At 47.1% G+C, this 13,385-nt stretch overlaps 1 protein-coding gene across 2 annotated transcripts in view; it reads right to left on the minus strand.

The window, feature by feature from the left end:
* The window catches only part of HDAC8 (histone deacetylase 8), a 245,372-nt gene that overhangs the window by 19,467 nt on the left and 212,520 nt on the right, over window positions 1–13,385 (minus strand). The window contains exons 10-11 of one of the 2 annotated variants that reach the window (XM_068533039.1): window positions 5,803–5,908; window positions 3,841–3,907 (exon numbers count right to left, since the gene is read on the minus strand). In XM_068533039.1, coding sequence (XP_068389140.1) covers window positions 3,870–3,907; window positions 5,803–5,908 — 144 coding nt within the window. In that variant the 3' untranslated portion in view covers window positions 3,841–3,869. Of the gene's footprint in view, window positions 1–3,840; window positions 3,908–5,802; window positions 5,909–13,385 lie in introns of those variants that run through there. The other variant, XM_068533040.1, reaches the window with a different exon arrangement.

Raw genomic sequence — 13,385 nt, forward strand, 5'->3', positions numbered from 1 at the left:
CGTTTGTTAAAAGCCGCTGTCAAAGTTACTAGAACTTTGGGGAGCAGCCTTCATTTTCATTTTAGAATTTCTAAAATTTTCAGCATGATATATTTACAACTTTTTTGTTTAACAATGACAGTAACAACAACAATAACCAACCTTTCCAATTCTTACACACTTTAGTGAAGCAAGCGAGGCTCCTGGAAGAGACCACAGTGGGCTGAAGAGGGATAAAGAAAGGATAGGGGATGGCAAAGGGAGATAAGGGATGGACATCACAGAGATCCTCACCTGAAGTCATGCAAATTGGCTCAGAGTAGCCCCCACAATCCTGCTCCAAAGTCCTTCCAAGAAGCCCTAAAGCAAATGGTCAGTCTGTCTTGGGACCAACCCTGAGTTTCAATTTACTCTCATGGCTTCTCAGGAAGCAAGAGAAGGTGTGGAAGTAAGCCGAGTTTCCATGGTGTAGAGTCCCACAGGGCAGGAGCACTGCTTCAAGCTGGGGGCTCCAGCAGGCCTTGGACATGCCCAGACCTGATGACCCAATTGCTAGTCCCTAGAAGAATGTCAATCCCAGACTTCAGGCTGCTAGAGGAGGTGCTGCTTACATTCAGCACAGTGGTTCTCCCAAGAATATTACCGGTAGATGTGCAAAGGGTCTGAGCTTGGGGCTGTGGAACTGTAAATAGACTGGGCCTGGTGACCACAGCACACTTCAGGCAGCAGGAGTCACGTGGGTTGGCGTCATCCACCTTCTGTTCTTCTCTTTTACTTCTCTACTCATCTCAAAATGGAGTGGAAGTTTCAATTACAGTATGGTGGGGTGACGGGGGCATGGCTAAAAGACCTAGGTCAGGGACCAGAATTTCAAATGTTGTCCATGGCTGATTTCCTCCCATTTCCAGAGAGACATCAGATTTCAGGTGCTTTGGATCAGCCACAAGGAAGGAGCCGGGTGTGTAGTACAAGGTGGGAGGGGTTTACCAGGGGCAATTGGAAAAAGCAGATGATGAGTAGGCTTGATAGGGCAACACTGCAAAGAGAGGAGGGGCACTGGAAAGGCCAAACAGCCTGACTCCAAAGTCTCAATTCAGACAGACCCGGGTTCAAATGTCTGCTCCACTACCTATTAGCACAGTGTGTGGCACAGAGTAGGTGCTTAGTAATTCCTTGCTGAATGACTGAATAAAGGTGACCTTGGCCAAGTCATTTATGCTCTCTGAGACTCTCTGAATTCCTCATCTGTAAGATAAATAGTAGCTATTATTCTTATTATTTCTCCTGTGGTGTCTCTCCCCACACCCATATCAGTTTGCTGGCCCATCTCCCCAACCCTGCACCATAGAGGCTGCCATACTAAGCCTCCTTCATTAAGGGTCAGAAAGGGCAGATGGGCACAAGGTCTGCTCTTTCCTCTTGTGTCCTCCCCCCACCTCCTCCTCTCCTCCTGCTCCTTTCCTCCTGGTCCCATTTGTTTACTTTTCTAACTTAGGCAAACTTGGGGTAGAATCTGGGAACACAGAGCAAGTGTAGAAACCTCCAGTTACAACTGCAACACATACTCACATATACACAACTCACCTCCCCCTCCCCCTCCCCCACCAGGTCGGGCCTGGGCTGCAACATGAAGCTCTTGGCCCCCTAGGGACTTTTACTTGATTCAAATGTCATCAGTACCAGGGATTAGAAAACCTCTACCCCTGTTTCCCCATGCAGAGCTAGGCAGGCTCAGGGAGCTAGCTGCCTCTGGGGATTGATCACATCAGCACTGTTCCAACTCTGGAAGGTTCACTGTGAGCCAACTCCTCTGGAGTACGTCAACCAGAGAGGAAAGACAAACAAGTTTGAGCACATGAAGATGGTGCGAGGGTGATTTTACAGTAGTGGTCATGAGCTAGGCTGAGCGATCCACTCTGTAACCCACACTTCCTTGTGAACAATGACACATATCTTCAAGATTCATTGGCACGAGAAGAACGATTTGTGGGAGCAACACATAGCTTTTCTCTGTATAAAGCTAACAGCTTGAATGGACTCTCCATAGTTGTATTTTTGTCATTTTTCTCTCTTAGAAAGTCTAATGGGCAGTAAAGATGGGATAAGGCGAGGTCCAAATCTGCCTGTGCCTCCAGTCATCCTGTGGCATATGGAATGCATCTCTGTACAATGAACTTCCTCAGGTTTCATCTCCAATAGGTTAAAAAATCCCATCTTTTGTGCTTCTAAGGGATGTGAGAAAGAGAGAAAACCCAAGCTCAAAGGTTAAACAAATTCAGCCAGATATGCTGGTGAAACTCCTTCCCATAGAGTGGAGCTTAATCTATCCACTCCCTCATTGCCATCCACCTCCCCCAAATAATCCTTGCCTCTGCCCCACTACCTTTGTTTTTAATGGGGGGTGGGAATGAGTGGGGGGAGGGAGGCACTGAGAGAAATGGCCAGCCTCACAGAGGCTTTATATGCAAGAACAAATGATAGCCTTGTAGGCAGGTTCAGGAAAATCTTTCAGAATGCAGAAAATTCAGCAGCCTTTCCACACTGACCATTGTCATGGCAACACACTATCTGATGGCAGCATGCGTCACCAGGCTGGAGGGGCACGGTCTCAGTATAGCAGGTTAGCCTGGCCATTTTTAGCAACATTTGGACTTCTTTCTAGCCTCATTTCTTCTAGGTTCAACTGAATTTCTTTTAGGTTCTGGACTTATGTGCTCTGCTCATTTGCATGGCTAGAACACAAGACTTTGTCAATATGAAAGGGATGGCTAAATGGAAAAATCTGAAGATTCCTTGTATTCTATAGCCATTCTACTTGCTGTCCTGGCTCCCCACCCACTCTCAGCCACCTAGTTTCTTTTCTTCTCCTCATCAATTCTTTCCTATACACAGCATTACCTCCCCCGCGCCCCCCCCCCCAACTGTGACTCATCTACCAACCCCTGCACTCTCATCATCTTCTTTTTATTGTTTTTCTATTTTCTCATTTTAATGTACAGCATCCTAGAATCTTAGGATTGGAAGGAACCTTGACAATAACCTAGTATAATCACCCTCTTCCAAATGCAGGAGTCTGTCTACGATATGACAGTCAAGTGACTGTCTTGTCTCTATTTGTATGTCTCCAGCAATAGAGACCTCATTCCTTTCTGGGCAGTCTGTTCCACTTTGGAGAGCTCTAATCGTTAGAAAATTCTTCTTTCTCTTGAATGAAAATCTGCCTTTTAATAATATCTACACATGGATCCTAGATCTGTGCCCTGTGACCACATAGACTCTGTCTATGCCCTCTGCTCTGTGACAGCCTCTCAGAGATATAGGACCACATCCCCCTGGGTCTTCTTTTCTCCAAAAGCCCAGCTCCTCCAACCAGACCTCTTGGAGCCTGGGCTCCAGTCCTCTCCCCATCCTAACTGACCTCCTGGAGCATATGCTCCTATTTGTCTCCAGTTCTTTTAAAGTGAGGTCGATACTGCATTAGCATCTCTGGAGGCCACCTTGCCCTGGTGACTCACACTGACGAAACTCCCTAACTCTCTTGCAGACAAAATGCTGCAAAGCCATGTTTCCCATCTTGTGTGTGTCCAGTTGCTTTTGAGGACCCAATTCCTAGTCCATATATTTTCTCCCAGTTTAATTTCATGGTGTTGCAGCCAGAATATTGCTTTAACCTATTAGGATCTTTTAAAAAATCTTGACTTCCATGTAACTTACATATCCTCTAAGATTTTCTATTATTATTATTACTATTTTTTAACCAACCCTCAAACTAATCTTTTATCTCAAGTCTTTTCAAAATTTATTCCTCTTTTGGGTTTCTTACCTTTCCTAGTTCTCTTCCCTTTGAATTACCTTCCTTACGTCTTCTCTCACTTGCCATTTCCATTTCCTCAGTAGCAAGGTGTCACCAGTCTCTGGAGATAAGTGCCTGGGTATGTGTGCAGGAAAGCATGAGGGCATACAGATATCTGCACATACCTAGGTATGAGCAAGTAGCTGCAGAGCCTTGTTTAGTTTCTCTGTTTCTATTGCTTTGTCTGTGCTTTACCAGGATTTAGAGACTGGATGAGGGGAAAATGGCAAGGTAGAAGGAAAAGGGGTAAGAGAAGCTGGTCCAGGATCTGAGAAGAGCAGTAGGAAACTAGGGTGGGAGCACGAGTGTTAATCGGGGCTGCAGCGCAGTGAGAAGGGCTGAAGAAGGGCCAGGAAAAGAAGGATTTTAAAGTCCTTAAAAAGGTTGGAGGAGGGAGGAGGGTTTGGTTAGGAAGTGAGGACTTCTGAGGCTGGTAGCCATTGAGAGGCCAGAGGGAGGTGGCTTGAAACTACAGGGTCAGGGAAAGGCTGAGGGATGTGGGACACCTGAGAGGGGCAATAAGCACTGCTATGAGCACAACCTTATGAGTCTATGACTCTTTTTTTTAAAATTTATTTAATTTATTTATTTATGGCTGTGTTGTGTCTTCGTTTCTGTGCAAGGGCTTCCTCTAGTTGCGGCAAGTGGGGGCCACTCTTCATCGCGGTGCGCGGGCCTCTCACTATCGTGGCCTCACTTGTTGCGGACCATAGGCTCCAGACGCGCAGGCTCAGTAACTGTGGCTCATGGGCCCAGCTGCTCTGTGGCATGTGGGATCTTCCCAGACCAGGGCTCGAACCCGTGTCCCCTGCATTGGCAGGCAGACTCTCAACCACTGCGCCACCAGGGAAGCCCAAGCCTATGACTCTTGAGCTTAGAAACTTTTCTCTGGTCAAAGGAGCCTGGGATGTGGAGTCCCTGTGTATGGACTCAGCTGTTGTCACAGACTTGGCTGTACTAGAGGACGGGGCCTTAATATCACCCTCGGCAAAGACCCCCAGGATACAACGTGTTCCCTCAGACTAACTCTGACGCAGAATAGGCCTCCCTTTCATGCTAGATTCTATTCCAATGAGGGAGTCAAAGTTAGGAGAACTGGTGCTATCTTGGTTGTTAGATGAATAAACGTGGGAATTTCACTCTCCAGGATAGGCAATGTGATACCTTTGGCCTCTTAACTTTGCAAATAATTAGGATCCAAAAAAATATGCACACGTACACACATTCAATTAAACAGGAATGTGGGTGCCAAAACGACTTTTAAAAAACGGTAGATGAAGTGAGTTGAGTTGAGGAGCAGCAGCTGGGGTTGGGAGGGGGGCTCTACCAATAGTGTCCCCAAACAGCTAGTGGACAATGTGATCAAGAGGGCGATAACCTGATGACTGCCATTTTCCCTCTGTCCAGAGGCCACAGTAATTGGAGGCCAGCCTTAGGGAAGGGAAGGATAGGGCAGCAGCCCCGTCTCCAGTGCTCTAAGTGAGACTGGGGAACCCACTCCCAGGGCTTCAGAATCCCTGACTACTCATTGTGGGCTCACAGTCACTCGAGGCTCTACTGGACCAAGGAAACACATTGGAACAGAATGTCTGTGAGCACCCTTCACCCCTACTCCCAACCCCAAGTCTGAATTGACTTGATTTTCCCTCATCTTAGAGAGGATTTTACTGTTGCCCTTTTCAAAGGGAGAGTTCCAGGTCACACTTTAGAACTGGCTTTCCACTGGAGGTGCCTAAAGTTGAACCTTTTGTTCCCCTGAAGGTGACATTAGCTGGCCAAATGACAATCCCAGCCAGAGTGACCAGTGCGGAATTCCAACTACAAGCTCTCAGGCCAAGAAGAGGTTTCCCTTCCAAGTCGGTGTAAAGATTAGCCACCAAATGACAAATGGTATTGGGGGAAGCCCCCACTGATGGGTCACCACAAGCTGGGTGGAATGAGGAGGGCAGGACTCGAGGGGTGGCGCTCACCTTTGATGTAGTTGAGGATTTGCTGGACTCGGTGGGGCTCATTGCGGTCTGGCCGGCAGCTTGGCGTGATTTCCAGCACATAATCAGGACCATATGCTGTGAAAAACTGTAACGAAAAGGGAAAGGCCAAAAAACAAACTAAACCACAGAAAACCTCCAAACCAAACCACATACAAACAGAACAATCAAGAGAAATCCACCGCTACTGACAAGGTAAGGGAGGCCCAGGTGGGCAGGGCAGGAGGATGCAGCAGGAAACCGTTCCCCATTTTCAAACCTCCCGTGACAGTCCACTGTGAAATTCTTTGGCTTGGTGTTCAAGGTCCTCTCTGCTCACGTCTCAACTTTTCTCTCCAGCCACTCTATCCCCCTGTTCTCTAGCCACACTGGCCTGCTCCGGGCTCTCCCAAATGAGACCGGGCTTGGTTCCCCCCCCGCCCCCACCCCCGAGGATCTTTGCCATTGCTCTTTCCTGGGGTCTGCAAAGGCCCTCCCCCAACCCCTGCTGCCTGTGAAAAACCTCCCCATCCTTCTAGGCACAGCTCAAATGTCACCTCCTTCACAAAGCTGTCCCTCATTCTCCACCAACCCCCAGAGTGTTCTGTTGGTACATCTCTTATGGCCCTTGTTCAACAAATCGACAGTGCTTGCCGGCATGTCACATACAGGTCACTGTGCCAGCTGCTGCGGGGGCTGTGAAGATGGACAAACCCTCCTCTGGGGTCCTCTGGGTGTTCCCAAGCACGTTCTACAGTGTGTAGAGATTTTTCAACAGCGACCTGATCTCCCTGCACTGGATTATCAACTCCTTGAAGGCAGGCAGCACCTGTGCCTTAGTCACCTCCTTGGTCCTCACAGACCAAGGCAGCTGCCTGTTAGTTTTGGTTGCCTTGAATTCCCTGACCTGGGAATGCCAAATGAGCCTGGTTTCTCTAGTTTTTCTTTCTCCGTAGTAGAGTTTATTTGTTTTTAAATTCAGGGAATCAAAATAAAGGTTTTTGGATTCTATTTCTAGTTCACTAGATGATTCCTTGTGACCTTTGGTAAGTCACAATATCTGATTCAGCTTCTCTATTAGGGCCCGCTTGGGGAAAAACACCCCATGACAAAGGGAATCATTCAATTGGGATAAGCCTTTGAATGGGAAATATGCAAAGCTACTATTTCTGTTTAGTTTTTAACAGAAATAGTATTTGTGCACACTCTCTGGAGAGAGAGCATATGGTCCTTAACATTATGTGCTTTCAACAGTGATATTGTTAGGTGGTAAGTAAGCCAGGGAAATTCAAATTCCATGGAAAAAAATGGTACAGAGGGCATGAGCAAAAGGGATCTTGGTATGTGTCATGAATTTGATGTCATCCAAAGAGCCTCTAAAAAAATAATCCAGGGTGATTGCCATTGCCACCAAATTATCCTTGTTAAGAGTCTGGATGTACATCTGGCACCATGGGAGAGGTTGTGGAACAATCTCTAGGGATTCTAACAGCGTCTTTGTGGAATCTATGGGAATAATTTGATGGGGAGATGGCTTTTGTACATCCATGACAGAAGATTCCACACATCTAATTAAAAGAAAAATGACCAAGACTGTGCCAATGCTTATAATGCTTTTTTTTTTTTTTTTTTTTGGACTGAACTAAAAAGGAAAGAGGGGTCTAGTTCCTTCCTGCTGGGGTTATTACTTTCTGATGCCTGAAGACCCGAATTCTGGAGATAGAAGGGGCCTTGAGTAGAGATCATCTTTACCACATCCATATATGGAATGGACAAGAGGGGTTACCTGGGGGACACATCCAGAAACTAACTCCCCCATTCTGATCAAAGAAACCTGAGAGGTTTGTATTTTTAGCCAAGGAGGGCCCCTCAGTCCAAGCCCGAGAACCTCGTGGGCTTGGCTCTGGAAGAGAAAGCTTCAAACAGGTGTGGCCCTCTCTCCTTGGACGGCCTCTCCTCCTCCAGAAGGTGTCAAGTAGTACGCTCATTTCACGGGTATGGAAAGACGGGTTTAGGGAGAGCAATAGAAGAAAGGCAGCTGCAACGAAGAAGCCACTCTGGGGGACCCAAACCCCTAGCATCAAAGTGCTATAAAAATCAGAGTCAGGGGCCTCGCTGAGGTCTAGGAGGAGGGAATGTTCTGCCTCCATCTACGAAGATAACACTGCTGATCCTCTGTCAGCAAGGCATGTTGTGAGCTATCTGTTTCGGGCTGAGCGTCTGGAACAACGTGTCCTCATTGTGAGGGCCTGCCGTACGCTCAGCCGCGTTCTCTGGCTTTAGCCCCCTCTTGGGCCAAGAGCACATGGTTGCAAGACGGTCAGCTGGGGCCAGAACTGACTGCCACGTGAGAGCTCAGCTTGACTGGGATCAAGGCTCCTGTCCTGGCTGCATGAGCACCTGGCTTTAACTAACCCATAAATAACCCATTCTTTGCTGAAGCAGGCTGGCTGCAGGTAAGCGTGGGTTCCTAAACATCTCCCCACCTTTGCCAATCAAATATTATTCCCAGGTCCTGCTTATTCGCACTATTCTTAGGCTAGGGGACCCAGATGATTTAAGAGAGTCCCTGTTTTGTGATCCAGTTCCACATGGCAGCTGACTGGTCCTAGCCTTGGGAGGCTCTGCTTGGAGCTGAGGGAAGTGACAGGCACCGGGAAGGCAGAGGCTGTATCTAAGGCAAAGGTGGTGCGGTGCCCTCTTCCCCTCTCTGGCTCTCTCGTGGTATTTCTGTTTCTGTGTTATATTATGCTTTTAGTTTTGCACTCGTTAACTCCTTTCTACGGGACCATGAACTCTGCAAAGGCAGAAACTTCTGTCGCATTCTCTTTGCGGAGCCTGTAGAGTTGAATTTCCTTCAACCTTTACATTAAAATTATGTTGAATTACATTAATTCACAAAAGGTTTAGCTGGCCGTTCAGTTAATTCTGTGGAATAATGCAAAGAGCCAATTTATGGCATGAACAGTTTTCTCGGCTCTTGAGGCAGCATGATGAGGCGGGAAGAGCCCCGGCCTTGGAGTTAGGCAGAGCTGGATTTTCATACCCGGATTGAGCTGTGTGCCTCAGGCGAGCTTCTTAATCTCTTTCAGTCATTGCTACCAGAGGAATGATAAATGCTGACCTGGCTGGGTTGTTAGGAATCACAGAGATAATATACATTAAAGGGCCGACCACAGGGCCCAGCACAGGGTAGGATGTCAGTACATGTGAATTCCCTTCTTCTGAGGCAAGAAGCTATTGCCTAACCAGTGCCTCACCCAGACCCTGGGGGATGTTGGGCCAAGCACTGGGGGCCCCCCACGATGCAGAAAGGAGAGCCTGTTCCTCCTGCCAGACAAAGCCCAGCAGCCCCAGTGGCTTCCCGCTTGTTTAAACCATGAGCTCCGCCTAGAGCCGGTGGAGAAACTGACTTCTCTCATAGTTTCCTGCCCTGTGCTCTGCCACTTGTTACTTACTGGCGAGGTGGAAAGGAAATCTGATCAATAAGACAAAGATGTTGGGATGGAGGGATTTGGCCAGCACTAGATATAGCTCAAAGCCCCACCCTGAAATTGCCCTCCAGTGTTGAAGAGGAAAGGAAACAGGCAAGCGGCAATGCCATTCCCAGACAGGTGGAGCAGGGTATGAAAGAGCCCAGCCGGCTGGCAAGCGCAAACGCTGGCTTTGATCTCAGCAAAGGAAGGAGGGAGGTGCTAACCCTTCTCCACCCCTTCCCCTTTTTCCTCAGCGCTCCTTTTGCTTTCTGGGTTTCCTTTTATGCGTGTTTGAGGGGAACATGGTAGCAGGAATGGGGCAAATGGAAAGGATGAGGTGGGGCTGAAGCATGGGAGTGGAAGGGAATAGTACTTGAGGGGAGCTGGTCCCTTCTCGACCCAAGAGTCAATGAATAAAGAAAGGAAAATAGCTCAGTCTTGCTCGGTTCAGGCCAGCTCAATGTGCCTTTCTTGCTCACTCCCCTCCAGCTCTTGCTCATGCAGTGCAAACAGCATATGCTTAGATATTTGGTCAAGAAGATATTCAGAAGAAGCCTTAAGGTTGTTGCTATTCCTTCCTAATCCTATGTGGTCACAGGAAACCAAACCACAAACCCGGCACAGCCAATCCTTTTATCCTTCCTTCAACATTTATTAAGTACCTACTGACTAGGTGTCAGTAGGTACTTAATAGATACTTTATTAAGTACCTAACCTGATTAGGTTAGTCACTGGGGTGCAAAGATTGTAAGATATGCTTAGTAGGAGGGGTCAGTATGATGAGAACAGTATGATGAGAGGTATAACAATAATACTAAAGTCACAATTAATGACAGTTAATGTTTTTTCTCTTTTTAAAAATTGAAGTATAGTTGATTTACAATGTTGTGTTAGTTTCTGATGTACAGCAAACTGATTCAGTTATATGTATATATGTATATATATATATTCTTTTTCAGATTCTTTTCCCTTATAGATTATTACAAGATATTGAGTATAGTTCCCTGTGCTATACAGTAGGTCCTTGTTGGTTATCTATTTTATATACAGTAGTGTGTATATGTTAATTCCAAACTCCTAATTTATCCCCCTCTTCCCCCTTTGGTGACCATAAGTTTGTTTTCTATGTCAGTAACAGTTAACAGTTAATATTGATTAAAGGCTTCTTATGTGTCAGGCACTTAAAGTGTCTGCACACTTTTTATGGACTGACAATTCTCACAACCAACTCATATGGAGGTTCTAGAATTACTTCCATTTTAAGATGAGAATCTGAAGCACAGAATAGTCAGATAACTTGACAGAGGTCAAACAGCTAGCACGTGTGGTGTGAGATTTGAACCCAGGTCATTCTGGAGATCAGCACTACCCATAGGAGCCTCTAAACTACCCCAGAGGAAGTGACTGTGTAGGGCAGGGTCTGCAAAGGGGGCCTGGTGGGTGGGAGGGAGGCATTCCCAAGAGAGCCTGGGCAAGAGCAGGGACTGTGGAACGGAACAGCATATTTAGCACAATTTGATGTTGCTCGAGGGTAGGGCATAAGGAGGATCAGGACACGAGTCTGGGGAGGCAGGATGAGTTTCACGGTAGGCGATGCGTGTTCCCCACACTAAGGCATTTGGCCTGATCCCAGACTAGAAGGTCCACGAAGGCAGAACACTCTTTTGCTCCCCATTGTCAGTGCCAGTTCCCAAAACAGTGCTTGTCCCTAGGAGGTGGCAAGTAACTATTTGTGGCATAAGTGAATGGAAACTTGGGGGAGCTTGGAAATGAGGGGATGAACAGGCCAGCTGGGCACTTGATAAGACTCAATGGCTACAGTGTAGAGAATGGAATGGAATTTGAGGGGAGGAATGCAAATAGGGAGGCCAGTGACAAGGTTGGTGCTAGAGCCATGTTGAGTGGTAACAGGGCCTGAGCCAGAACAGTTGTGGGAGGAACAGAGAGTGAAAAACTTAAAAGATAGCATCAATAGGACTAAACAATGAGTTGGATGTGGGAAGTAAGGAAGAAGAGAGAGTCAAGGATTTGCCACTGTGTAGGAGGTACAGTGACAGGGTGAGGAATACAAGCAGAGGACAAGGGTTTGTGGTGGGATGTAGATGTGTGAGGGGGGTTCAACGGGGAGCGTGTTTAGGGTCAGAATCGTGATGATACAGTGGCCTGTAATTCAGGCGAGAGGTTGGCCCTAAGATACAGAATATTTGTTATAGATTTGGGAGTTATCAATGACATAAAGGAATTGGATGAGAATTGCCAAGGAATTGCCTTGGCCGGCATGGGAGGCTTCCTACAGAGTAAGAGAAGAGAAGAGAGGCGAGGAAAGAATCATGGGGAACAGCCAACACTTCAGAGGTGGACAGAGGGAGAGGAAACAGTTCTGGTGACGATTTGAGATGTTGCAGAGAGGTGAAATAAAAGGAGGGTGGTCTTCCGATTTGTCCATGGGAAGATCTTTGCTGCAGCAAAGTCAGTGGAGGGTGTGGACAAGGCCTGACTGGAGGGGGCTGAAGAGTTGATGGGAAGAAGTGGAGGTAAGAATGATGGGGACTTCCCTGGTGGTCTAGTGGTTAAGACTCCACCCTTCTAATGCAGTGGGTGTGGGTTCGATCCCTGGTGAGGGGACTAGGATCTCTCATGCCATGTGGTGCGGCCAAAAATATATAAATAAATAAAAATTAAAAAAAAAAAAAGAATGACGGTAAGAATACACACATACACTCTCCTTTTTTTAAGAGTTTGGTACAGGGGTGGGACTGGAGTAGGGTGGTATTTTAAGATGGGAGGGTCTTAAAAGTATATTTATAGGCTGAGGGGAAGAGCCCACAGGATGGGAGTCAGAGGCAGCCTGATAGGGATTTCGAGTTGTTTATATCTGTCTTTCTAGCTCCTTAGCCAGAGTGCCACAAGGGAAGAATACTGTTGTATTCATATTTCTATTACCTACAGCTCTTAGCATAGCACTTGGAAAATAATAGGTACTCAATTCATGTTTGTTGAAGGAATGAAATTCTGAAGACATGCACATCCAGTAGGGAGAATCAGGGTCTTGAAGGATGGGCGATTGCAAATAGGCAGGGATGGGGTGGGGTTGGAGGGTAGTTAGTGGAGGCAGGACAAGTCTGGGAAGTTGGCTAAAGTTCTAGAAGGAGAGCAAGGGAAGCCTTGAACCCAAAGTTGAGGAGACAGGACTTGATGTGACAGGCATATCAGGACTAGAGCTGTGCCTTAGGACACCTGGGAGCAGTATACAAAGGCTGGGTGACCAGTGTGGAGGCCACTGCCATAGTTCAAGGGGGAGATAGCAAGGGCTTGAACAAGAGTGATTATTGTGGGGATGGAGAGGATGGGAAAGAGACATTGTGAAGGTAGACTTCCGAGGACTTTGGTAAGTGGTTGGCTGTGGAGGAAAGAGAGCAGGGGAGGTCAAAGTTGACTCCTAGGTTTTGAGTCGGGGTAAGTAGGAGAATCAATGCCACTGATAGAGCTGAGCTAAAGTAGCAGGAAGAGCTAGTCTGGCTCAGGGAAGGGGATGGGCTTGGGTTTCGTGGGTTTGAGATGACAGTAGGATATGTGGGTCACTACGTCTAGCAGGCAGCTGGAGATGTGATGATGGTGTGTGGAAGTGAGGTCATGGCTGAGGACTAATGTAGTAGGGGGATAAAAGGAGCCAGTGACTAGGCAGAAAAAGAGCAACCAGAGAAGAAGAAACAGAATGGTAAAGTAAAATCTCTTAGAGCCTTAGGGATGACATTCAGCATGAGAAAGATGCCTAAAGGAATACACTTGCCACACTGGCAATAGACTCCTGCGGCTAAACTAACATACCTCCCTCCTAGTCAGTATAAAAAGCCAGCCCCCTTTTTATAATACTCCAAAAAGCTCTCAAAATTTTTATTGCTAACTCAAGGTTTACCTTTTCCTAGAAGTTAGACTTGATCCTATCAGGGTAAGCCCAAGGTTGATGCCAATCCCTCTTACAGACCCCTGAGGCTTTGCTCTTGTTATCAGCTAGGGAGGTCGTGCTGGTGATTGTGATGTGGGCCCTGGCCAGGAAGAGCATTTCTTGTCTTGACTCACCCTGGGAACAGAACTCATCACAACAAGAGT

Source organism: Eschrichtius robustus, chromosome X (assembly GCF_028021215.1).
Source record: "Eschrichtius robustus isolate mEscRob2 chromosome X, mEscRob2.pri, whole genome shotgun sequence".
In the NCBI taxonomy this organism is placed as follows: Eukaryota; Metazoa; Chordata; class Mammalia; order Artiodactyla; family Eschrichtiidae; genus Eschrichtius; species Eschrichtius robustus.